Source organism: Salmo salar, chromosome 18 (genome assembly GCF_965601325.2).
Source record: "Salmo salar chromosome 18, fSalSal1, whole genome shotgun sequence".
NCBI classification, from domain to species: Eukaryota; Metazoa; Chordata; class Actinopteri; order Salmoniformes; family Salmonidae; genus Salmo; species Salmo salar.
The window spans coordinates 86,445,432-86,470,020 of record NC_138308.1 but is presented as its reverse complement, the minus strand read 5'-3'; the positions used below and the strand labels follow the sequence as shown (position 1 = coordinate 86,470,020).

The 24,589-nt window shown below is 45.2% G+C and overlaps 1 protein-coding gene across 2 annotated transcripts; it reads left to right on the top strand.

The window, feature by feature from the left end:
- The first annotated feature begins 1,147 nt into the window (after nucleotides 1–1,147).
- On the top strand, nucleotides 1,148–22,297 carry supt16h (SPT16 homolog, facilitates chromatin remodeling subunit). 2 transcript variants are annotated; one of them, XM_014156421.3, is made up of 25 exons: nucleotides 1,148–1,582; nucleotides 2,487–2,579; nucleotides 4,261–4,431; nucleotides 4,647–4,799; nucleotides 5,051–5,197; nucleotides 5,468–5,619; nucleotides 9,202–9,374; nucleotides 9,482–9,572; nucleotides 11,105–11,178; nucleotides 11,319–11,431; nucleotides 14,091–14,156; nucleotides 14,430–14,528; nucleotides 14,661–14,776; nucleotides 15,248–15,401; nucleotides 15,511–15,638; nucleotides 15,795–16,057; nucleotides 16,395–16,513; nucleotides 16,693–16,746; nucleotides 16,831–17,015; nucleotides 17,384–17,459; nucleotides 17,706–17,875; nucleotides 19,993–20,122; nucleotides 20,897–21,020; nucleotides 21,114–21,188; nucleotides 21,460–22,297. In XM_014156421.3, exons 1-25 carry the CDS (start codon nucleotides 1,517–1,519, stop codon nucleotides 21,564–21,566), a joined length of 3,099 nt encoding a protein of 1,032 aa, XP_014011896.1. In that variant the 5' UTR covers nucleotides 1,148–1,516; the 3' UTR covers nucleotides 21,567–22,297. The 2 variants fall into 2 exon arrangements, with proteins under 2 accessions (XP_014011896.1, XP_014011895.1); XM_014156420.3 differs by having other exon boundaries at nucleotides 1,149–1,582; nucleotides 20,897–21,026.
- The last annotated feature ends 2,292 nt before the right edge of the window (nucleotides 22,298–24,589 follow it).

The following is a 24,589-nucleotide window of genomic DNA, read 5'->3' as shown; positions in this document are numbered from 1 at the left end:
GGCCCCCCATCATATGTGATCGTGTTAATTTGGATCTAAAAGGCTAAACTAATCCTAGATCAGCACTTCTACTCAGATGCTTTATGAAGACTGCAAATAAATAAATTAGTATTTTAACCGTAGAAATGTAATTACGAGAAAGGACATCCCCATTCACTAGTGTAACTATAAAGGGAATTCTCATTTAATATAAATTCTATTCAATAGTAATTATATTGATATGGTTTTACCACATGCATCCATAGATTTACTTGGCATTGCATTAGTGAAAGGGAAATTATGGGTTGTGAATTATCACTTGTTGTCATCTACATTATGCATGTGGAACAAAAATGACATATGTTAATGTATATAAAAAACACAATGGAAATTAATGAAAAGGTAATTTTTTGAAAATAGTTTTAACTAATGATCATAAATGTTTTATGGAAAAATAATGCTTTATGTATCATTAGGTAAGATTTGTGTGTGTTTTGGTTTATATCCCTAGAAGGTAAAAATAAGAAAAAAAGTTGCAGAAAATTCAATTAAGTAATCTAGATTATGATTTTTATCACCATGATAAATCACTTTTTGCAAGAGCTATCCTTGCACATCCCATTTCAGCGGCAAGGAGAAGAGGTTTCTCTTCGTTTGTTTCCAGCGTGACGTGACAGCAATTTCGAATTCTGGAGGTGGCGGGAAAATATGCAGTGGCGGGAAAAAAGCGCATGGTCACAGCCACGATCCGACGGAGGCGGGTTTTCAGATGTACCTTGGGAGGCGCTGTCGAGCAATGTAAAACAAATAAATGATACACTATGTGTAACAACACAAGAGTACTGTCTTTGGTAACAATATGCATGAAATACCCACAATAGAAACCCCCATCAAACGATTTTATACACTGATATTAAAATTAACATGTACGTTAAATAAAGATAGAAATCAAGTCATGGGTCAAGAGAAAAACAAGCAAACCACGTGTGGCATATAAATTAGTCCACCAGCATTATATAAACACGTGGCGCTATTTTATCAAAATAATGTGGTTGCCATTATAGAGGCGAGTGTGGTAATTGACCTATCAAACATGTAAAGTGCCCGACAAACTGTACGAACGGGGAGGGAGGGGGAAACTGAGAAGGGGGAAGGGTATTCATTATTTCGAGTCGTTTATGCTTAGCACCAGAACAGCTAGATGCAACAAAACAGCTAGATGTTACGTAATTATTAATCAGAAGGAAAATTATGCATTTTTATCGATTTTTAACAAAACGGGTGTATTTTTATGTATATATATATATCTAAAAAAGATATATATATTAAAAAAAAAGAAGATAATATATCAACCATAGAGGCACATCTTGAGGAGAACTGAACGTAACCACCGTGCATATATCGAGAAGGAAAGAAACAACTCTTTTGATATAGGTTTCAAGGCGTGGAAAGTGCGAGAAAACAGCAACCACACTCATCCGGCCTGTGCTGCTCTGAGAAGCCAGGAGCTGGAGTTTGAAGGTGTAAAATACTCGCTATGGCGGTAAACTTGGACAAGGAAGCGTACTACCGCAGAATCAAGCGATTATATGGCAATTGGAAGGTAATTAGCACGATATAAAAATGTGTATATAAAACTAGTAAAAACATGTTCTGGATGAAGGCACGTTTTTAAAGTGCGGTTTTTTTACTTTGTTTTCGGCATGAGTGAGTGCCGTGGTTGGTTTTGTAGCTACAGAAGCGCAAACAGCAATGATCAATCTGATTATATAGACTTACATGTAATTATGAAACACTTGTAGATTGAATACAAGAAGACATTACACATCCTAAAAATGATAGTTACAACATGGCCACTAATTATGCATTGTATATTATCCACCAAGTCAGGCTGTTAACGTTAGCTATGCTATTATATAGTTAATTAGCTAGCCAGCCATATCTGGCACTTTGTGGAACAACCACTTTAGCTCGTTGCCAGTCCAGCAAAATATGAATTCATTCTGAAGTTGCACATCTAAAATTGGCACCAAAATACGTTGTCAGAAAGTACCATGGAATGTTTTGACAGAAATTGCTAGCTAGTTGCCTCTTGTCCTCATAACTAACATCAAAGTTTGACGTTTTCAAGCTAGCATGCTACTGTAGCTAACTATCTTTACCTCGCGCCGAGCAGGCAGTGATTTGTTGCATGCACTTTTATCTTGAGGGCACAACGATTGATCTCAACCTCTGCATTTGAATGCCAACCAGTAGTTAAGTAGCAACTTTCTCTCAATCTTCATTGAGATATAGCAATAGATATAGTTATCAACTTTAGCTAACTTGTTTTTAACTGGTTAGCTAATTTTCCATTTATTCATACTTATCACCTGCACTCAAAAAGAACAAGCAACGTGTCGACCACAACTGTGGCTAAGTGTACCTTTTTGCTCACTGGTTGACTTAGTTTGAATAATGTGAAACATTTCTATGTTAATTAACAAGTATCTATTTTTCTCTATTAGAAAGGAGAAGATGAGTTTGGCAAAGTGGATGCCATGGTGGTCTCCGTTGGGGTGGACGAAGAGATAGTGTATGCCAAATCCACTGCCCTGCAGGTAAAACTCATGGACTTAACCCCTATCCAGGAGTTATTCCTGACTGAGCTCATTAGGGAAACTGTGTGCACATTTATAAGTACAGTGCATTCGGAAAGTATTCAGACTCCTTGACTTTTTCCACATTTTGTTACATTAGCCTTATTCTAAAATATATATATTTTTTTAAATCCCCCCTCAATCTACACACTACCCCATAATGACAAAGCAAAAACAGGTGTAGAAATTTTTGCAAATGTAAAAACTGAACACATTGACATAAATATTCAGACCCTTTACTTAGTTGGGGTACCTTTGGCAGCGATTACAGCCTCAAGTATTCTTGGGTGTGATGCTACAAGCTTGGCACACCTGTATTTGGGGAGTTTCTCCTATTCTGCTCTGCAGATCTTCAAGCTCTATCAGGTTGGATGGGGAGCGTTGCTGCACAGCTATTTTACGGTCTCTGGAGATGTTCGATAGGGTTCAAGTCCGAGCTCTGGCTGGGCCACTCAAGGACATTCAGAGACTTGTCCCGAAGCAATTCCTGTGTTGTCTTGGCTGTGTGCATAGGGTTGTTGTCCTGTTGGAAGGTTAACCTTCGCCCCGTCTGAGAACCTGCTCCAGAGCGCTCAGGACTTCATCAAGGATCTCTTTGTACTTTTCTCTGTTCATCTTTCCCTTGATCCTGACTAGTCTCCCAGTCCCTGCCGCTGAAAAACATCCCCACAGCATGATGCTGCCACCACCATGCCTAACCAAAGGGATGGTGCCAGGTTTCCACCAGACATGAGGCTTGGCATTCAGGCCAAAGAGTTCAATCTTGGTTTCATAAGACCAGTGAATCTTGTTTCTCATGGTCTGAGAGTCCTTTAGGTGCTTTTTGGGGAAATTCCAAGAGGGCTGTCATGTGCCCTTTACTGAGGAGTGTCTTCTGTCTGGCCACTCTACCATAAAGGCCTGATTGGTGGAGTGCTGCAGAGATGGTTGTCCTTCTGGAAGGTTCTCCCATCGCCACAGAGGAACTCTGGAGCTCTGTCAGAGTGACCATCGGGTTCTTGGTCACCTCCCTGACCAAGGCTCTTCTCCCACGATTGCGCAGTCTGGCTGGGGCAGCCAGCTCTAGGAAGTCTTGGTGGTTCCAAACTTCTTCCATTTAAGAATGGAGGCCAGCATGTTCTTGGGGACCTTAAATGCTGCAGACAATTTTTGGGACCCTTCCCCAGATCTGTGCTTCGACACAATCCTGTGTCGGGACTCAACAGACAATTCCTTCAACCTCATGACTTTGTTTTTGCTCTGACATGCACTGTCAACTGTGGGACCATTTTATATAGACAGGTGTGTGCCTTTCCAAATAACATCCAATCCAAGTTGTAGAAACATCTCAAGGATGATCAATAGAAATAGGATACACCTTAGTTCAATTTCGAGTCATAGCAAAGGGTCTGAATATTTACGTAAATAAGGTATTTCAGGTTTTTACCGTTTTTGCGTTGTGTTGATTGAGGGTTAAAAAATGTTTTATCCATTTTTGAATAAGGTTGTAACGTAACAAAGTGGAAAAGGGGGGGAAGGTGGTCAGAATGCACTGTATATGTTATGGCTTCTGTACTGAAGAAACCTCAGTAGTTTTCACTTCAGCATAAGCATATTGCATGGAGTAATTCATATACCCTCTCATCCTTCCTCTCCTCTCCAGACATGGCTGTTTGGTTATGAGCTGACAGACACCATCATGGTGTTCTGTGAGTCTAAGATCATCTTCCTGGCCAGCAAGAAGAAGGTGGAGTTCCTTAAACAGGTGGCTGTCACCAAGGGCAATGAGAACGCCAACGGGGTTCCACCAATCACACTGCTCGTCAGGGAAAAGGTAAGCGTTGATTGGTAGACTCGGGATGTTCTATCCCTGATTCGCTTTCAATGCGTATTCTCCCATTTCAGTACAGTTCTTTAATGTGTGTGGCACAAGAAGTTGGTGTGACCGTTCGTGTGTTTGAAACAGTGTGTGTGAGTGCATGCACTCATGTCAATGTGTTTGAGCTGAAGGATAACATTTTAACATCCCTCTCCCCCTCCTTCCCTCAGAACGAGAGCAACAAGGTTAACTTTGAGAAGATGGTGGAGGCGATCAGGGCCAGTAGGGAGGGCAAGACTGTGGGTGTATTCAGCAAGGACAAGTTCCCCGGCGAGTACATGAAGAGCTGGAACGACATGATCACTGCCGAGGGCCTGGAAAAGGTGAGCGGAAGGAGGAATGTGGGAAAAGAGGGACTGAAGGAGGGAAGGGTGAGCTGGGTTGATAGTAAAATATGATTGTTTCCATGTGGTGTCAATTTGCAGAATGGTGGGTAGCTGGTGTCTGTCTGTGGCGGGAGGCAGTGTTGCATTAAAAAGAGACTCCCATGTAGCTAGTTATTGGTCTGCATCAGGTCACAATCCTTATGGGCTCTCCCTGCCTCCATCTCTCCCTCTCTCTCACCTCCCCCCAGGTGGACATCAGTGCGGTGGTAGCCTACACCATTGCCGTGAAGGAGGACGGGGAACTGGCTCTGATGAGGAAGGCTGCAGCCGTCACCAGCGACGTCTACTCCAAGTTCTTCAAGGAGCGTGTCATGGAGATCGTGGACGCAGACGAGGTAGGCTTTGTAGTCACGCTCATTATCCACTCGTACAACGCCTGTAGACGGGTGCAACATCCCAGCAACCACATTCATATGATATAGCCATCCTGGAAAGCCACTGTTGTGACTCAGACAGGTGCAGTCAAATTGGGCCAGACTCACCCGCTACCAATTTAACATCTAGACTGTATGTCCAAATAGTTTTGAATCATCTCATTTTGTCCCCAAGATGACAGAAACAAAGCATTGTTTCCTGAATGTGTTCTCTCCTCTGTTCCCTAACAGAAGGTGCGCCACAGTAAGCTGGCTGAGTCTGTGGAGAAGGCAATCGAGGAGAAGAAGTACCTGGGGGGAGCAGACCCCTCCACGGTCGAGATGTGTTACCCCCCCATTATTCAGAGCGGGGGCAACTACAGCCTCAAGTTCAGTGTCGTCAGGTAAACCGCTGCTTCCTGTTATGTTTTAAGTATCTTTATCTTTCTGCTATTATGGTGCTATCACTCTGTTACTAGTGCGCCTGTACCAGAGTCTTAGTTGATGGACCTGACCTGAGTGTAATTGGGACGATGTGCGGTGAAGTAAACGTTGTTAAACTGGAGCCTAGTCGTTGTCATTTTGAGTTAACATTGGTAGCGGATGATGGCTAATAACTTCACTGTTAGAGGGAAAAGCGAGCGATACCCCAATGGAAATATCCGTGGAGGATTTGAACAAGGATGACGGTATGGGAACTTTGATCAGAGCACTGGATTCTGTGTGTAAAGAAGAGAAACCGTGCTTACGAGGCATATTCAAACTTTGACAGTGTAGAGACATTTCGGGTTGCGATGATGGACTACATAATTGATTTGGAACAGAGGTACAATAGGATGCGCAAGTACAACATGGTTCTCCTGGATGCAGCGTCAGCTTTCAAGTTGCTAAATACTACTGCCTGTCTGGATGGTAGGGAGAAACAGTTGGCTTTGACTGCTTTCACTGTGCTGACTTTTGCGTTATTGAAGTCGGCACAAAAAAATATTTTTGATGAAAAGACGGATTGAATGCAAGTGAGTGACCCGGAATATTACACTGAGCAGCAGAGAAAAGGCACCAACAAGTCACGTTCTCAAGACAACCAGACGAGGGCGCCATTGCCTGGCACAAATCCACTGGACAGATATGAAAGGAGATTAAAATATGCTATTTATCAAAGCACTTACCATTGGGTGTAAGACTGTCCTCATAAAAATTAGCAAGTTAAACTAACAGAGGAAAATGTAAACACAGAGAGAGAGCAGTGTAACACTACACTGTTTTCAAACTAATCTGTTTCTGAGATCTTTATAGTTGAATCCTTAGGTTTAGCTGTGATTGATACTGCATGTACACGCACAGTTTGTGGTGCAAAATGGCTTGATAGCGATGTCGGTGAACTAAATATGAAAGTACAAAATATGATTGACACACCGAGCAACAGAGCTTTAAAATTTGAAGATGGGAGAACCGTCCATTCTACCAAGAGTTAAGGTACCAGTAAATATTGGTCAGACTAAGAGTCACATTGAAACAGAGGTGGTCCCTACAGATATCTCCTTACTATTAAGCAAAGCTTCCCTCAAGAAGGCGGGTTCTGTACCAGACATAAAAAATGACATGGCAGTGATGTTTAAACAACCAGTGACCCTTGAACTTACTACATCGGCCCGCTATTGTGTAAACATTTTAGACAGACATCAGAGTCCATGTAAAAATGAGATTCTGACGGACACAGAAACAAAGTATTGTTAACTTCACAAACAGTTTGGACATGCTACAGTTGACAGACTTCAGAAGTTACTCAACAGTTCAGGGAATAATGATGATGAGAGTATTTCCATTCTACAGCAGATGGTTAACAGTTGAGACATGTCAGAAATACATCAAACCTAAGCCCAGACCAGCTGTTGGTTTGCCACTGGCTTCCAAGTACAATGAAACAGTGGCTGTAGAGCTACATGAGTTAGGACCAAGTGTGGTACCGTCACATAATCAACCACTTCACACGCTTCAGCGCTGGAAGCATTGTGAATACATAGAAACCCTGTGAAATGGTCAAGCACCTTCATTCATTCCTGGATATGTGTGCATGGCCCGACCCAGAAATTGTAGTGACAATGGAGGAGAATTCAATAATAGAAGTGGCAAAGAACTTCAACATGGAAGTAAAGACAACTGCTGCATGCAGTCCATGGAGCAATGGACTTGTGGAGAGACATAATCAAACACTCACAGAGATTATGCTGAAAGTGATGCAAGACAATGGCTCTGACTGGAAAACAGCCCTAGATTGGGCTTTGATGGCAAAAAAGTCAATGCACAATGTTCATGGCTACGGCCCATAGCAACTAGTGTTGGGTCAGAACACTAATCTTCCCTCTGTACTGGTTGACAAGCCACCAGCACTAGAAGGGACCAGTGTGAGTGCATGGGTGGGACAGCACCTTTCAGCACTACATGCAGCGAGAAAAGCATTCACTGAAGCAGAGTGTTCAGAGAGAATTCGCAGGGCTCTGCGTAAACAGCTTCGTCCCGTAGATGAGAAATACGAGACTGGAAACGAAGTGTACTACAAATGAGATGACTGTCAAGAGTGGAAAGGACCGGGAGTAGTCATTGGCCAAGATGGTGTGGTGGTATTTGTGAGACACGGAGGCACCATTGTCAGGGTGCATCACTCAAGATTGCGGAAAGTAAATGACCAAGTTGGAAGGGCTGTTGCTGAGAATCAGCCTCCTACTGAAAATGACAAAAAGGACACATTAACAGGCACAAACCAACCAGATGTCGGATCCAATGATATGGACACTGAAACTGACACAGGAAATGGAGCAGAGACCTTCAACCATGACAGGTAACACTGTTGTGTTCAAATTAGGAAAACGTTCAATGACACGTGTTGAGACAACATGGTTGTTCCAATCTGAAAACTGGACAAACTGTTAAATTCATGGACAGAGAAAGTAGTATTCCACATACAGCAACAGTCATTGGACAAGCAGGAAAAGCCAAAGGAAAACACCAGAACTGGTACAACTTGCAGTACTCTGAACCAGCTACACTTTTCGGTACAACAGGGTCAGCTGACTTGTCACTTGTAGATAATCTCAGATTTATTCCAATAGAAAATTGAGAAAAACAGAATGACATTTTAAAATGATGTACTTGAAACAAAGGACGTGTCATTTGACTCAGCTAAACTATATGAGATCAGTAATTGGAGGGAACATAATTGGTGCAACAATGCTGAGTACAGGTGGAAACATGTCAAGTGGATCCTGTAGTCTTCTATTGGCTTGATCAAGACTACAATGTGACTGGAGTACTTGCCTGTCTTGTTGATGACTTCGTCTGGGGGGGGGGCTCACAGACCTTTGCTGCAACTGACTCCTCACCTGGAAGCTGTTTTCCCGGTCGGCCACAAAGGAACAGCTTGCTGACTGTCAGACTGAAAGGGAGCATCCGGTCTAAAGTAATGGAAAGTGGCAACTTGAGTAATACAAATAAAAACTTTGGGGAACTTAAATAATACTGGGGACATTTAATTATTTAGTTTTATTTGTCTAAAGAAAAGTGGGAGAGTTTAGTTCATGTTTTAAGTATCCCTATATTTCTGTTATTACGGCGCTATCACTCTGTTATTAGTGCGCCTGCGCAGAAGTCTCAGTTATGGACCTGTCCTGAGTGTAATGGCGGGGATGTACTGTGGTAGTACGGTGAAGTAAATGTTGTTAAACTGGAGCCTAGTCGTTGTCATTTTGAGTTAACACTTACATGGCGACGTCTTCAACGACCGTTCCCACTGTGATGTATATTTTGTTTAACCTAGTTTCAGTGCTCAACCTACATGCAAAACAATAAAAACAATTAACCGGTTAATCCAAAATGTGATCCATTTTGATGATAAAGACCAATTTCCTTCTGTATCACACATACAGTACCTGTCACAGCAGACTCAAGACGTTATAACACCTTTTAATAACGCCGTTATAACTCTTCAGCGATAAGAACCACATGCACTTTGGGGCCATCACGTGTGCCATGGGGATCCGCTACAAATCCTACTGCTCCAACCTGGTCCGGACCCTGATGGTGGACCCACCACAGGAGATGCAGGACAACTACAGCTTCCTACTGCAGGTGGAAGAGGAACTACTCAAAGAGCTGAAACACGGTGAGGGTTGGAAGGGAGATTCAGGGTGTTTGTGTTTACAGGGTAGAGTACACATGAATTATGGAACCTGACTGTTTTTCTTTTTTCTCTTACCTTGTTCTCTGTAGGTGTGAAGATCTGCGACGTGTACAATGCTGTGTTGGACTACGTCAAGAAGGAGAAGCCTGACCTGGCGGCCAAATTCACCAAGAACCTAGGGTAGGACACACACTTACCTTCTCACACACATGGCCTCGTGTATTGATTATTAGGCTTGGGCGGTAATCCAGGTTGTCATACTTTCGTACCGACCTTGTGCCATTCCGAGATATTCTGTAATACCGGCAATGAACACACAGAACACTATTGTCAAACCCCACTGATCCTCTTCAATCCGAAGGTTAGCTATGCTAACAAGTACATGTAAAATCCCATAGAGAATGATAACTTAATGCTAACGAGCGCATTGTGTACATTTTATACAGTCTCTGACCTAGAGTATTTGCAGTCTAATAAAAAGCATGAGCTGGCGCACACCCCAAAAATGTTGGTAGATATGCTGACTAACGGTAGGTCAGCTGTAGGCTGTGTGGTCAGCTGTAGGCTGTGTGATCAGCTGTAGGCTGTGCCGCCTTCAAGATCACCCTGAATCTCTGTGCAAGAGGCGTCACTGCAGTACCTTGTTCGAATCCAGGCTGCATTACATCTGGCCGTGATTGGGAGTTCCATAAGGTTACGCACAATTGGCCCAGCGTTGTCCGGGATAGGTCGTCATTGTAAATAAGAATTTGTTATAACTGACTTGCCTAGTTAAATAATACAAATAAAAAGAAGGCACAGTGATGCGGACACGTTGGTGGTTTATCCAATAAATTACTGGGAGGTTGTATATACAGTCTGCGACTCATCTAAAGTATTTGCAGGACAGACATCCCAGCTAATACACTTATACGAGTAACTCAAAAATGCTACTCAAAGTTTGCTGCGCACACAAAACAAATATTAGACAGCAGGAAGGGATTCTCTGCTTTTACCAACTCTCAAGCTTGATTTTGGAAGAAGCTAACCACTTAGCTAGATAGCTAACTAGCTACTAAATTGGCAAAGCAAATGCACAACTGTAGAGCATTTAGCACATTTTAGATAGTTAATAGTTATAAGATATCTACACCTAAACAAAAATATAAACGCAGGACATGGTGTTGGTCTCGTTTTTCATGAGCTGAAATGACCGATCCCAGAAATGTTCCATACGCACAAAAACCTTATTAGTCTCTAGTTTTGTGCAACAATTTGTTTACATTTGACTGCAGGTATTTACTTAAAGATATACAAATGTGTTAAAAAAAATTCAAAGAAATAGATTCAACGGTATTGGAAAATACTATCCCATGGCTATTTTCAAACAGGGTGGGAAATGTACTTTTGGTCCACCAGCCGCAGTAGCTGGTGAATGCCCTTATTTTACCAGCCACATTTTATTCTGAAAGAAATTATAGTGAAGATTAATCACAGAACACAGTACCTGCTTTCACCACTAGGTTTGATATTTTCTCTTCCAGAGCGGACACATTTTTTTGTAAATATTTCTTTTTAACATGGGTTTTGTATTGAGGGAAGAAAAAAAAAAAAAACTGCTCCCAAATGCTCTGTGTGACCACCTGCCCAGTATTACGGTATACTGCCCAAGCCTATTGAGAATACAGTATGTATCATGTGTTGATTTTGTGCGTCCCCTCTCCCTGCTGTAGGTTTGCCATGGGAATAGAGTTCAGAGAGGGTTCCCTGGTCCTGAACAGTAAGAACCAGTACAAACTGAAGAAAGGTGAGCACTCAAGTCACTGTAGTGTCTTACTGAATATAAGTAGGATACTTCTAGACATGGTATTTTGTGTCTCGTACAGAGGCCATTTTAAATGGTGTGTAGAGCGGACGCTTTCTTAACTGTGTGTGTGTGTTTTACAGGCATGGTACTGAGCATCAGCCTGGGTTTCGCTGACCTGGTGAATAAGGAGGGGAAGAAGGAGGAACAGAAGAAATACGCCCTGTTCATAGGAGACTCCGTACAGATCAACGAGGTAGGAGAGAGGGAGGGAGGGAGGGAGGGAGGGAGAGGGGGAGGGAGGGAGGGAGAGGGGGAGAGAGGAAGGGGGAGGGAGGGAGGGAGAGGAAGGGGGAGGGAGGGAGAGAGGAAGGATGAAGGGGGAGAGAGGAAGGATGAGGGAGGAAGGATGAAGGTGGAGGGAGGGAGAGAGGAAGGATGAAGGGGGAGGGAGAGAGGAAGGATGAAGGGGGAGGGAGGGAGAGAGGAAGGATGAAGGGGGAGGGAGGGAGAGAGAGAGAGGAAGGATGAAGGGGGAGGGAGAGAGAGAGAGGAAGGATGAAGGGGGAGGGAGGAAGGATGAAGGGGGAGGGAGGGAGAGAGGAAGAAAGGATGAAGGGGGAGGGAGGGAGAGAGGAAGGAAGGATGAAGGGGGAGGGAGAGAGAGAGAGGAAGGATGAAGGGGGGAGGGAGGGAGGGAGGAAGGATGAAGGGGGAGGGAGGGAGAGAGGAAGAAAGGATGAAGGGGGAGGGAGGGAGAGAGGAAGGAAGGATGAAGGGGGGAGAGGGAGAGGGGAAGGGGGGAGAGGGGAAGAGAGGAAGGGGGAGAGGAAGGGGGAGGGAGGGAGGGAGAGAGGAAGGGGGAGGGAGGGAGAGAGGAAGGGGGAGGGAGAGAGGAAGGGGGAGGGAGAGAGGAAGGATGAAGGGGGAGGGAGGGAGAGAGGAAGGATGAAGGGGGAGGGAGGGAGAGAGAGAGAGGAAGGATGAAGGGGGAGGGAGAGAGAGAGAGGAAGGATGAAGGGGGAGAGAGAGAGAGAGGAAGGATGAAGGGGGAGGGAGAGAGAGAGAGAGGAAGGATGAAGGGGGAGGGAGGGAGGAAGGATGAAGGGGGAGGGAGGGAGGGAGGGAGGAAGGATGAAGGGGGAGGGAGGGAGAGAGGAAGGATGAAGGGGGAGGGAGGGAGAGAGGAAGGGGGAGGGAGGGAGAGAGGAAGGGGGAGGGAGAGAGGAAGGATGAGGAAGGGAGGGAGAGGGAGGAAGGGGGAGGGAGGGAGAGAGGAAGGGGGAGGGAGGAAGGGGCAGGAAGGGAGAGAGGAAAGAGGAGGGAGGGAGGAAGGAAGGGGGAAGGATGAGGGAGGGAGGAAGGAAGGAAGGGGGAAGGATGAGGGAGGAAGGGGGGGAGGGAGAGGAAGGGGGAGGGAGGAAGGGAGAGAGGAAGGATGAGGGAGGGAGGGAGGAAGGGGGAAGGATGAGGGAGAGGGGGAGGGAGGGAGAGAGGAAGGATGAAGGGGGATGGAGGGAGGGAGAGAGGAAGGGGGAGGAAGGATGAGGGAGGGAGAGGAAGGATGAGGGAGGGAGGGAGAGAGGAAGGAGGAGGGAGGGAGAGAGGAAGGGGGAAGGATGAGGGAGGGAGAGAGGAAGGGGCAGGGAGGGAGAGGGAGGGAGGGAGAGAGGAAGGGGGAAGGATGAGGGAGAGAGGAAGGGGGAGGGAGAGAGGAAGAGGGAGGGAGGGAGGAAGGGGGAGGGAGAGAGGAAGGGGGAGGAAGGATGAGGGAGGGAGAGGAAGGATGAGGGAGGGAGGGAGAGAGGAGGGAAGGGGGAAGGATGAGGGAGGGAGAGAGGAAGGGGGGAAGGATGAGGAAGGGGGGGGGAAGGATGAGGAAGGGGGAGGGAGGGAGAGAGGAAGGGGCAGGGAGGGAGAGGGAGGGAGGGAGAGAGGAAGGGGGAAGGATGAGGGAGAGAGGAAGGGGGAGGGAGGGAGGGAGAGAGGAAGGGGGGGGGAGGATGAGGGAGGGAGGAAGGATGAGGGAGGGAGAGAGGAAGGGTGAGGGAGGGAGAGAGGAAGGATGAGGGAGGGGGAGGATGACGGATGAGGGAGAGGGGGAGGATGAGGGAGGGAGGGAGAGGAAGGATGAGGGAGGGAGGGAGAGAGGAAGGATGAGGGAGGGAGGGAGAGAGGAAGGATGACGGAGGGAGGGAGGGAGGAAGGATGACGGCGAGAGGGAGGGGAGAGAGGAAGGGGGAGGGAGAGAGGAAGGATGAGGGAGGAAGGGGGAGGGAGGGAGAGAGGAAGGGGGAGGGAGGAAGGGGCAGGAAGGGAGAGAGGAAGGATGAGGGAGGGAGGAAGGGGGAAGGATGAGGGAGAGGGGGAGGGAGGGAGAGAGGAAGGATGAAGGGGGAGGGAGGGAGGGAGAGAGGAAGGGGGAGGAAGGATGAGGGAGGGAGAGAGGAAGGAGGAGGGAGAGGAAGGATGAGGGAGGGAGAGAGGAAGGATGAGGGAGGGAGAGAGGAAGGATGAGGGAGGATGAGGGAGGGAGAGAGGAAGGATGAGGGAGGGAGGGAGAGGAAGGATGAGGGAGGGAGAGAGGAAGGATGAGGGAGGGAGGGAGGAAGGATGACGGAGAGAGGGAGGGAGAGAGGAAGGATGACGGCGAGAGGGAGGGGAGAGAGGAAGGATGACGGAGAGAGGAAGGATGACGGAGAGAGGGAGAGAGGGAGGGAGAGAGGGAAGGATGAGGGGAAAAGGAAGAAATGCGCCCTGTTCATAGAATATACAGATCAACAAAGGGGATATATTTCAATTTTTTTTTTTAACAAAGTGACTGTGAAACATATAGTTCTCTATCAATCACATTTGGGTTGTGATGTTCGCTCATTGATGGCAGTAAAGAACCACTTGAAATGTATATCTTGAAGGATGATCCAGCGACAGTTCTCACTCCGGTCAAGAAGAAGATAAAGAACGTCGGAATCTTCCTAAAGGTACGAAAGATAGCCACCGTCTCTCTGTTTCTTGATTCACTCTGTCCCTCACGAACCCTGAAAGATGCATATCTATTTCAAATATTTCAATGTTTATTTAGGGCTCTATGTCCTCTAACTGTTTATATTTATGCAACAAGGCCTGTGGTATATTGTCTGATATACACACGGCTGAAATGCTGTTTAAGCCAATCAGCATCTAGGACCCAAACTACCCAGTTTAACCCCCCCCCCCCCACCCCCAAAAAAATACGATTTGTTTCTTCTTGACAGAACGATGAGGAGGAGGATGATGAGGAAGATGCTGATGATGCAGAGGAACTACTGGGGAAGGGAGCGCGTGGACAAGCTTTACTCCAGGACAGGACTAGGGTGTGTGTGTGTCCGTGTCTATGTGCTTGAGAGAGATTCACTATACTTACACTATCTCAGTTTCTGTGTATGAGATTAAACGCTGTCTTTTTGATTGGTCAGAATGTGAGAAACTGTTATTTGTTTGGTCAGAACGAGATGACTGCGGAGGAGAAGAGGCGGGCTCACCAGAAGGAGCTGGCCAATCAGGTGAACGAGGAGGCCAAGAGACGTCTGACAGAACAGAAAGGAGAGCAACAGGTCCAGAAGTGAGTGAACGAGGGGAGAAGAGGAGAGAAGAGGAGGGTTAGGGGTTAGATGAGAGAGTTACAGGTCCAGAAGTGAGTGAACGAGGGGAGAAGAGGGTTAGGGGTTAGAGGAGAGAGTTACAGGTCTAGAAGTGAGTGAACGAGAGGAAGAGAAGGGATGATGTTATGATAATTGGAGGGAGATGGGAGACCAGAATGAGAGGAGGCTGGTAATAGTTAAAGGAGTTGAATGGAACAGAGGAGGAGAGGTGGTAGAATCTACATGATTGGGGAGAGGTGGAAGAACGAGAGAGAATTATATTTATAGTATTATGTTTGTCTAAATGATCTTTTGTAGAAAACAACTACAACAGATACATTTACATGATTAAATAATTCAGGATTTCACTCACTCCCTATGTAGATGGTCTTTCCAAAAATGTGTGACGTCACCAATGAATTAAATGCAGTATTTCCTTCTCTCTCTTCTAGGTCCAGAAAGTCCAATGTCTCCTACAAGAACGGATCTCAGATGCCTCGAGAGAAAGATGTTCGAGACATGAAGATTTTCATCGATAAGAAATACGAGACGGTTGTCATGCCTGTCTTCGGTATCGCCACCCCTTTCCATATCGCTACCATCAAGGTACCTCTCTCACACACACACAGACACATCACAATTTGACTGAATTTGAGACTATACCTATCTGAGGAAAAAAATGTACGTTTCTGTGTCCCTCTGTCTGTCTGTGTAGAACATCAGTTCGTCGGTGGAAGGAGACTGGACGTACCTGAGGATAAACTTCTATGTTCCCGGCAGCTCTCTGGGACGCAACGAGGGCAACATCTTCCCCAACCCCGATGCCACCTTTGTCAAAGAAATGTGAGAGGAAATGTGTGACTGAGTGCCCATGTTCTGCATGTTTCACTGTTGTCAAATATCAAGCAGATGGACTGATAGTCCGTGTGTGTGTGTGTGTGGTATCCATCTTTATCCACCTGCTGCTGTCTGACGTTGCTCATACCCCCCCACCCTCAGTACGTACCGGGCGTCGAACCTCAAGGCGCCTGGCGACCCAACAGTCCCGTCCACTAACCTCCAGAACGCCTTCCGCATCATCAAGGAGGTGCAGAAGCGCTATAAGACCCGGGAGGCTGAGGAGAAGGAGAAGGAAGGCATCGTCAAGCAGGACTCGCTGGTCATCAACCTGAACCGCTCCAACCCCAAACTCAAAGACCTCTACATCAGACCCAACATTGCCCAGAAGAGGATGCAGGGGTCGCTGGAGGCCCATACCAACGGTGCGGAAAGGGTTCCATTAACAAGGAATTGGGAGTGGAGGAACGAACGGAGGGGAAAGAGAGAAATGGTTGAGGTTCTTCCCAGATCACAGCTTTGCTGTAAAGACTAATAATACTGTGTGTTCTCAATCAGCATTTGTCATTTAGCTGACTCTCTTATGCAGAGTGACTTACAGTTAGTGCATTTATCTTAAGATGGCTCGGTGAGACGACTACATATCAGTCGTAGGAAGCGTATTTTTCTCTAAAAAGTACTTATCAGCAAAGTGAGGTCTAGTAGGATTAAGTGTGTCCCTCCAGCCTCAACGAACCTGGTAAACAACGTTTGTCTGTCCAGGTTTCCGTTTCACGTCCGTCCGTGGGGACAAAGTGGACATTCTCTACAACAACATTAAACACTCCCTCTTCCAGCCCTGTGACGGAGAAATGATCATCGTACTGCACTTCCACCTCAAGGTGTGTGTGTGTAAACTTAGGCTAAGTACAAGATGTCTGACTTTCTATGCGTTGGTAATCAAGCTGTGGGTATTTGGGTCTATGCTTTCCCCCGTGGCACTTGGAGTGGTCTTGAGTTAGTTTAGATGTGTGTTAGTGCGTCCATTTTGACTAATCCCACCCCTCTCGTCCTCCATCAGAACGCCATCATGTTTGGGAAGAAGCGTCACACAGACGTGCAGTTCTACACAGAGGTAAATATGAATTTAAATAAAGTTGTTATCCTATGTTTTATCTTACCTTATTATATTGTCTCATCCTACCTTATCTCCTCTTAGGTGGGCGAGATCACCACAGACCTGGGCAAGCACCAGCACATGCACGACCGCGACGACCTGTACGCCGAGCAGATGGAGAGGGAGATGAGACACAAGCTCAAGTCTGCCTTCAAGAACTTCATCGAGAAGGTGGAGACTCTCACCAAGGAGCAGCTGGAGTTCGAAGTGCCCTTCCGAGACCTCGGGTATGGGGGGTGGGGGGTGGAGGAGAGTGATTCGGGGGGGGGGAGGAGGAGAGTGATTGGGGGGGGGGGTGGAGGAGAGTGATGGGAGGGGTATGGACAGGGTAAGGGTTAGGGCATTTTGAGAAAGCGTGTGAGTATTTAAAAGAAACATTCGCTCACTTTGAATTTTGTATACTTTTTGTGCCTCTTTGAGCGTTGTTCTATTGATTCCCGAGGACATTTCATGTTTCAATGTGTATCTGAGCGATGGCTGAGTTTTGTATCATATGATGGGTGACTCTTTCCTTTAAGCACAGAGTTGGGTGTTCAAGTAATGAACTGTATGAAACTGTTGAAGTTAATGTTAGAGGACATTACTGTGTGTTCAGGTTCCAGGGCGCACCCTACAGGAGTACCTGTCTGCTGCAGCCCACCTCCAGTTCCCTGTGTAACACCACTGAGTGGGTGAGTGCCTACTAGTACTGTTGCCGCTCCTGCCGCTAGTGTTAGTGTTAGTACTGGTGTTAGTACTACACCTTCACTAATATAGCCAGCAGCACTGCTTGCTTACTCCCATGTGTTTTAAACCAAGCTAGGCCTTGAGGCAGATATTTTACTACAGATCTAATAATAAAATCCTCAGTATGTTAAAAGGGACATGGTCTCAGCAGTCTACTATATTTATTCCACCCTCCCTCTCTCCTTCCCCAGCCTCCGTTCGTGGTGACTCTGGATGAGGTGGAGCTGGTGCATTTCGAGCGTGTTCAGTTCCACCTGAAGAACTTTGACGTGGTCATCGTCTACAAGGACTACAGCAAGAAGGTCACCATGATCAACGCCGTGCCCGTCAACTCACTGGACCCCATCAAGGAGTGGCTCAAGTAAGTACATCAATTAACCTAGACTAGTTTTTCTGACTAGATTACTAATCTACCGCCTTTCCTCAGTCCCACCCACAGTGATTGATTGACAGGTCTGAAACCCTACCAACTCTGACTCACAAACATCCTGCCCCCTCATCTGAAAATTCCACCCACAGTGATTGACAGGCCAAACTCTTAGTGGTAGTTCACCCAAATTACAAAATGACATTGGTTTCCTTATCCTAGGTGTCGACAGCAGCAGATCCAATAACATGCATCATTTGACCTTTTACGGCTAGGGGTTCCGCTAGCGGAACGTTTCGACAACATCCGGTGAAATGGCAGAGCGCGAATTTCAAAATAAATTATAAGAAATATTTAACTTTCATAAAATCACAAGTGCAATACACCAAAATACAGTTTAACTTCTTGTTAATGCAGCGACCGTGTCAGATTTCCAAAACAATTTGCGGCGAAAGCAAACCATGCTATTATCTGAGGACAGCACCCCATCAAACAAACGCATGACAATCATATTTCAACACGCCAGGCGCGACACAAAACTCAGAAATTAATATCGTCTTCTGTTGGCACTCCAATATGTCCCCTAAACATCACAAATGGTCCTTTTGTTCGATTAATTCCGTCGTTATATCCCCAAATGTCCATTTATTTGGTGCGTTTGATTCAGAAAAACACCGGTTCCAACTCGCCCAACATGACTACACATTATCTAATAAGTTACCTGTAATCTTGGTCCAAACATTTCAAACAACTTTCCTAATCCAACTTTAGGTCTTTTAAAACGTAAATAATCGATACAATTTAAGTAGGAATAAACCGTGTTCAATAGCGGATAAAATGAAAGTGGAGCGAGCGCCAGGTCGCGCGCCCCAAACACAACAGTACACTAGACTCGACACTCAGTCTGAACAGCCATACTTCTTCCATACTAAAAAGAAAAACATCAACCAATTTCTAAAGACTGTTGACATCTAGTGGAAGCCCTAGGAACTGCAACCAGATGCCTCAGAAATCCAGATTCCCATAGAAAACCAATTGAAAACAGTGAACTCAACAAAAAAGAATTCACTGGCTGGTTTGTCCTCGGGGTTTCGCCTGCCAAATAAGTTCTTTTATACTCAGACATAATTTTAACAGTTTTTTTAGAAACTTTAGAGTGTTTTCTATCCAAATCTACCAATTATATGCATATCCTGGCTTCTGGGCCTGAGTAGCAGGCAGTTTACTTTGGGCACGCTTTTCATCCGGATGTGAAAATACCACCCCCTATCCCAAACAGGTTAAAGAACAAGCATTGTGGCAATTAATATTTTGCAGTAAAACTAAATATTACTTTTAATTTCAAGAGAACAGGTTTAATGTTAAAGGTTCTCTTACTTAAAAAATAGTTCTGATCATGTAGGTCTTGGCCTAGACGATATCCAAAACAAGTAACACACTGAATGCATATATTTTCAGTCATTTTAATTGTACTCTTTCTACTGAATGCCACAACTCGTATTACCAATCTGGGAGGTAAAGTTGTTAAACTATTTAATAATTTAGCTGTGCATTTCGGCTGGAATCAAGGCATTAGAATGTACCAGAGGCCACCACAAATGGACCTTGTTCTGCCCCCCAAAAATTCAGGGGACATACCCCCTGGCTGGCTACTTTTTTTCTGTTTGGCTGGCTACTACATGAATTTACGGAAAACACGGATTAACCAATCAACCAATTAGTCAGTCCACTCACTGGACCCCAAGGAGGGGCTGAAGTACATCAATGAACTAATAAATACATTAACCAATCAACTTATTAGCCGGTCTGTCAACTCACTCGACCCCATCGAGGAGGGGCTGAAGTACATCAATGAACTAATAAATACATTAACCAATCAACTTATTAGCCGGTCTGTCAACTCACTCGACCCCATCGAGGAGGGGCTGAAGTCGACTGGATCCGTGTGGCTCATTTGTTTTTGGAGGAAAGGAATTAGATTTGAAATTGTTTGTGTTTTAGTAGAGTTTTACCAAGTGTTGCTCCTCAAAATAAGTAACTATTTTAAAAACCTGTCTCGCTCTACTCTCTGTCCCCCTTTCTCTCTCCACCCCACCTCTCTCACTCTCCAGTTCCTGTGATATCAAGTACACAGAGGGGGTCCAGTCTCTGAACTGGACTAAGATCATGAAGACTATAGTGGATGATCCAGAGGGCTTCTTTGAACAGGGGGGCTGGTCTTTCTTAGACCCGGAGAGCGAGGTGAGGGCTGTGTGTGTGTGTGTTTTTTTATTTGTTTTATTTTGAACATAAATAAGCCGCACATGTCTATAAGCTGCAGGTGCCTACCGGTACATTGAAACAAATGAACTTTACACAGGCTTTAACGAAACACGGCTTGTAACAAAAATAAATAGGCTTTAACGAAACACGGCTTGTAACAAAAATAAATAGGCTTTAACGAAACACGGCTTGTAACAAAAATAAATAGGCTTTAACGAAACACGGCTTGTAACAAAAAATTTAAAATTAGCAGCAAGCTTTAGTTGTCTTTTTGCACTGAGTCAATTCCTCACGCTGCTGTTTCCAACGTCTTATCATCGACTCATTAAGACCAAGCTCCCGTGCAGCAGCTCTATTTCCTTTTCCAACAGCCAGATCAATCACCTTCAACTTGAAAGCTGCATCATATGCATTTCTCCGTGTCTTTGCCATGATGATTGTGACAAAATGACTACCGTAATCAGAATGATGGGAAGTTTGAGAGCGCTCGATTTAATCTAAACGGTAAACTAAAAAGTTGTTTGACCTTAACCCGTTCGGCAATTTCATTGGTCTAATGAAAGCTTCATGCCGCCAAAAAACTGAGTACGTCACAGAATGTGTTTTTTTTTTGGGGGGGGGGGGGGGGATTGAAAGCGGGAAAAGTCCATATATTAGCCGCGTCATTGTTTAAGCCGTGAGGTTCAAAGCGTGAGAAAAAAGTTGCGGTTTATAGTCCGGAATTTACGGTATGTTTCTCTCAATCTGTCTCAGGGGGAAGGAGCAGAGGATGACTCTGAGTCGGGGGAAGACGAGACATTTAACCCCTCGGCAGACGAGAGTGAGGCAGAGGTGGAAGACAGTGATGAAGATTATGACTCAGAGAGCGAGGACTCCGGTAATGGTAACGAGTCATGTTGAGAGAGACACACACACACACACACACACACACACACAAATATACAGAGACTTAGTAGTGTGTGTATTTCAGACTACAGTGCGTCGCTGGGCAGTGAAGAGGAGAGCGGTAAAGACTGGGATGAGTTGGAAGAGGAGGCCAGGAAAGGTGAGTCTACTCTACATTCTCCCCAAGGAGGGAAAAACCTAGCTTACATCCCTGAAGCAAGAGGTACCATCGCTTGCTGGTCCATGGTATAGAAAAAGTGGAGGAACACTGGAAAAGAATACAACTTTGTTATCTGATGTGAATTGGAACTTCTTCACTGACCTGTGACAGTTTTGTCCCCGTGTGTTTTGATATTGACACTCTTCGTGTAATGTGAAATCAGTTTCAAATGTTTTGGTATTGAGTGTCTGTCTCGCGCCTCCTCTCCTAGCCGACAAAGAGTCTCACTATGAGGACGCGGAGGAGACCTCGTCAGCTAAGCGGAAGGGTCGCTCTTCAGCCCCGCCTCCCAGCGCCAAGAAGAAACGGCGTCACTGAATGGCACCACCACCAGACTGTCTCACCTACAACGCACACACTGCCAAAAACATTGATTCAATTCCCCCTCTCCTCTAATTCATCTTCGCTCTGTCACGTCCCTTCGTCTTTCTCTCATACGCAAACACACACACACACACACGCTATACGATGTGTGTATATAGAGGTAGTAGCACCCCCATGCGTTTGTATTAGGCCGTGAGTGTTGTGATTAAATGGGCATATCGTACCTGACGATAGACGGTTCATTCCTCCCTCCATTCCTTTGGCAACTCACTCCCCTGTTTCCAAGGGCCGTGTGTGTGTGTGTGTGCGTGCGTGCGCGTTGAAAGGGATTTAATTGCAAACTTTTGTTTTTCTGTTAAGTTGTTTCTAAACCAATATGGTAAGCAGTGATGATGATACAGTATCTTCTGCTAAGCATTTTTATAAGATATAGTGAAAACAAATAATCTTCCATTCCTCCTTTCTACCGTTCTATCCTTCTTGGACATAGTTTATTTGTTGAGAGCGATTGATATGTTGGGGGGGGGGGGGGGCAGAGCAGATATCAATATTCCGTTTTCCAATTCCTTTTTTTAATGGGGGTTTGTACAGACTGACTGACGCTCAAGAACCTCAATGTCTCATTTCCCCACCGCTTTCCTCCATCTTTCTGTTAATCCTGGATAGGTAGACTGAATTGTTAATTAAAAATCCTGATGTTTTTGTAATAAAATTCAGAAATGGTGGTTATTTTGTCTTTTTCATTCATTTACGTGTCACTTTCAATGCTACCTATTAATAACAGATTGGTTAACCATTCTCTGTGCTACAGTGTTCACTTCTGAGTTGGTCTAGCACGACCGGTCTTCTGTTTTTTTGTATGAGAATAACTACATTTTTATATAGCACTTTGAAATCAAGTAACAAAGTGCTTCACATCATAAAATACTGAACTGAAAGTACTAACAAATAAACGCATGACCGGAGGAAGGAGAATCTTGTCTGGCTGTCATCTCTGCCAATAACCAGTTAAGTAAGAACAGGTGGTATGAGGGGAAACTAACAGGACCAGAAAGTCAAATCTAAACTAAAGGAAAATATCCTTAATTCTTAGCTAACCCATCCTTAAGTCTTTGGGCCACAATGAGCTACACAGACACAAAGGGGGTGAAATAACTGTTGGTGTAACAGAAGGTACACTACATGACAAAGTATGTGGACACCTGGTAGTCGAACATCTCGTTCCAAAATCATGGGCATTAATATGGACTTGGTTCCCCCTTTGTTGCTGTAACAGCCTCTACTCTTCTGGGAAGGCTTTCCACTAGATGTTGGACCATTGCTGAGGGGACTTGCTTCTATTCAGCCACAAGAGCATTAGAGAGGTTGGGGTAATTAGGTCTGGCTCGCAATTGGCGTTCCAATTCATCCCTAAGGTGTTCGATGGGGTTGAGGTCAGGGCTCTGCAGGCCAGTCAAGTTCTTTCACACCGATCTCGCTTTGCGCACTGGGGTAATTGTCATGCTGAAACAGGAAAGGGCCTTCCCCAAACTGTTGCCACAAAGTTGAAAGCACAGATCGTATAGAATGTCATTGTATGCTGTAGTGTTAAGATTTCCTTTCACTGGAACTAAGGGGCCTAGCCCGAACCATGAAAAACAGCCCCAAATGTATTCCTCAATGACTCCACAACTTTACAGTTGGTACTATGCATTGGGGCAAGTAGCGTTCTCCTGGCATCCGCCAAACCCAGATTTGTCTGTTGGGACTGCCAGATGGTGAAACGTGATTCATCACTCCAGAGAACGCGTTTCCACTGAGTCCAATGGTGGCGAGCTTTACACCACTCCAGCTGACACTTGGCATTGCGCATGGTGATCTTCCGGTTGTGATACAGCCTGGAATCCAACCAGGGTCTGTAGTGACGCCTCTAGCACTGAGATGCCGTGCATTAGATCGCTGCGCCTCTCAGGACTGACTGGAGCGGAATCAGTGGAATGGTATCAAATACATCAAACACAGGGTTGATAACTTTGGTTCTACAGAGAAGGAGAAACAGAGTTTGCTAATTGGGATGACGGACAGCTAGATAATTTTGGAGAAAGTCAATACTGTGGACTGTTGTTGAGTGGAGGGAAGTGGGAAGATACTGACTGTTTTCCAAATTAACTTCTTTGTGTGTTGTGATGGTGAGTAGCCTTCTGTACTTGTGTATATTAGTTTTCCCATGGACAGCAGTGCATAAATATAAGGTTGAAATATCATAGCTAAAATGCAAACCCAGGTATAAATGTTTGTCCACTTTTATCCTAACTTCCATTTATGTAAATTCTTCACTTAGCCATACAGTTACAGGTATCCTGTGTGTGTATTTATTTTCTCTCCTTCTCCCCTCACAGGTGACAATCATCATTCCCCAATCAGTCGCTAATCAGAAGACACCTGCTCCTTTTCCCTTACCCTATCACAGCCCCTTTCTCTTGGTTTAAAAACCCAGTCAGAAGCTCAATCTCTCTTCCGCCTCCAGTTGGAACTGTATTGAACGGACCACCCACTGTATTTTATTGGTTAGTTAGTTAGCTAGCGGTTATTGAAGCAGGCAAGTCTAGCATGGGGGTGTTTTTGGATATTTGTTTCTTTCCTTGGGTCCAGCTCAGCCCCTTCCCCCCCACTTTACCGTGTGTTTACCAAATAAACCATGAGTGTTTGACGGCAGACTTAAGTTGTCTGTGGTTTTTGTCCTCACTGTTCCCTTTCACTGTTATAATTTGCATGAGTTATGTTACGGGTCTCGTTTCCATCCCCCCTAGACTGCAGGGCCAAAGGGATTCGTAACGTAAGTGGGGGCTCATCCGGGATCTTGTCATTACTGACACCCATGCCGCTCGTGCAGATTGTTGTAGTGGTCTAGTTCAGTGTTGAGCGTCATAGCTGATGTAGCATTAGTGTTTGCTATTGGTTGGCTCTTGTGTATTAGTAGTAGTTCAAAATGGCTTCTTTTGATTTGAAATCCTTTTTGGATAACTCTTCGTGGGGGG

What these genes read in the sequence shown, in the direction of transcription:
- supt16h (XM_014156420.3), top strand. Translation starts at nt 1,517, where the DNA reads ATGGCGGTAAACTTGGACAAGGAAGCGTACTACCGCAGAATCAAGCGA. An exon ending in AGATCGTGGACGCAGACGAG is followed by an intron (nt 5,198 to 5,467) that starts GTAGGCTTTGTA and finishes GTTCCCTAACAG; the next exon opens with AAGGTGCGCCACAGTAAGCT. An exon ending in ACGTCGGAATCTTCCTAAAG is followed by an intron (nt 14,157 to 14,429) that starts GTACGAAAGATA and finishes TCTTCTTGACAG; the next exon opens with AACGATGAGGAGGAGGATGA.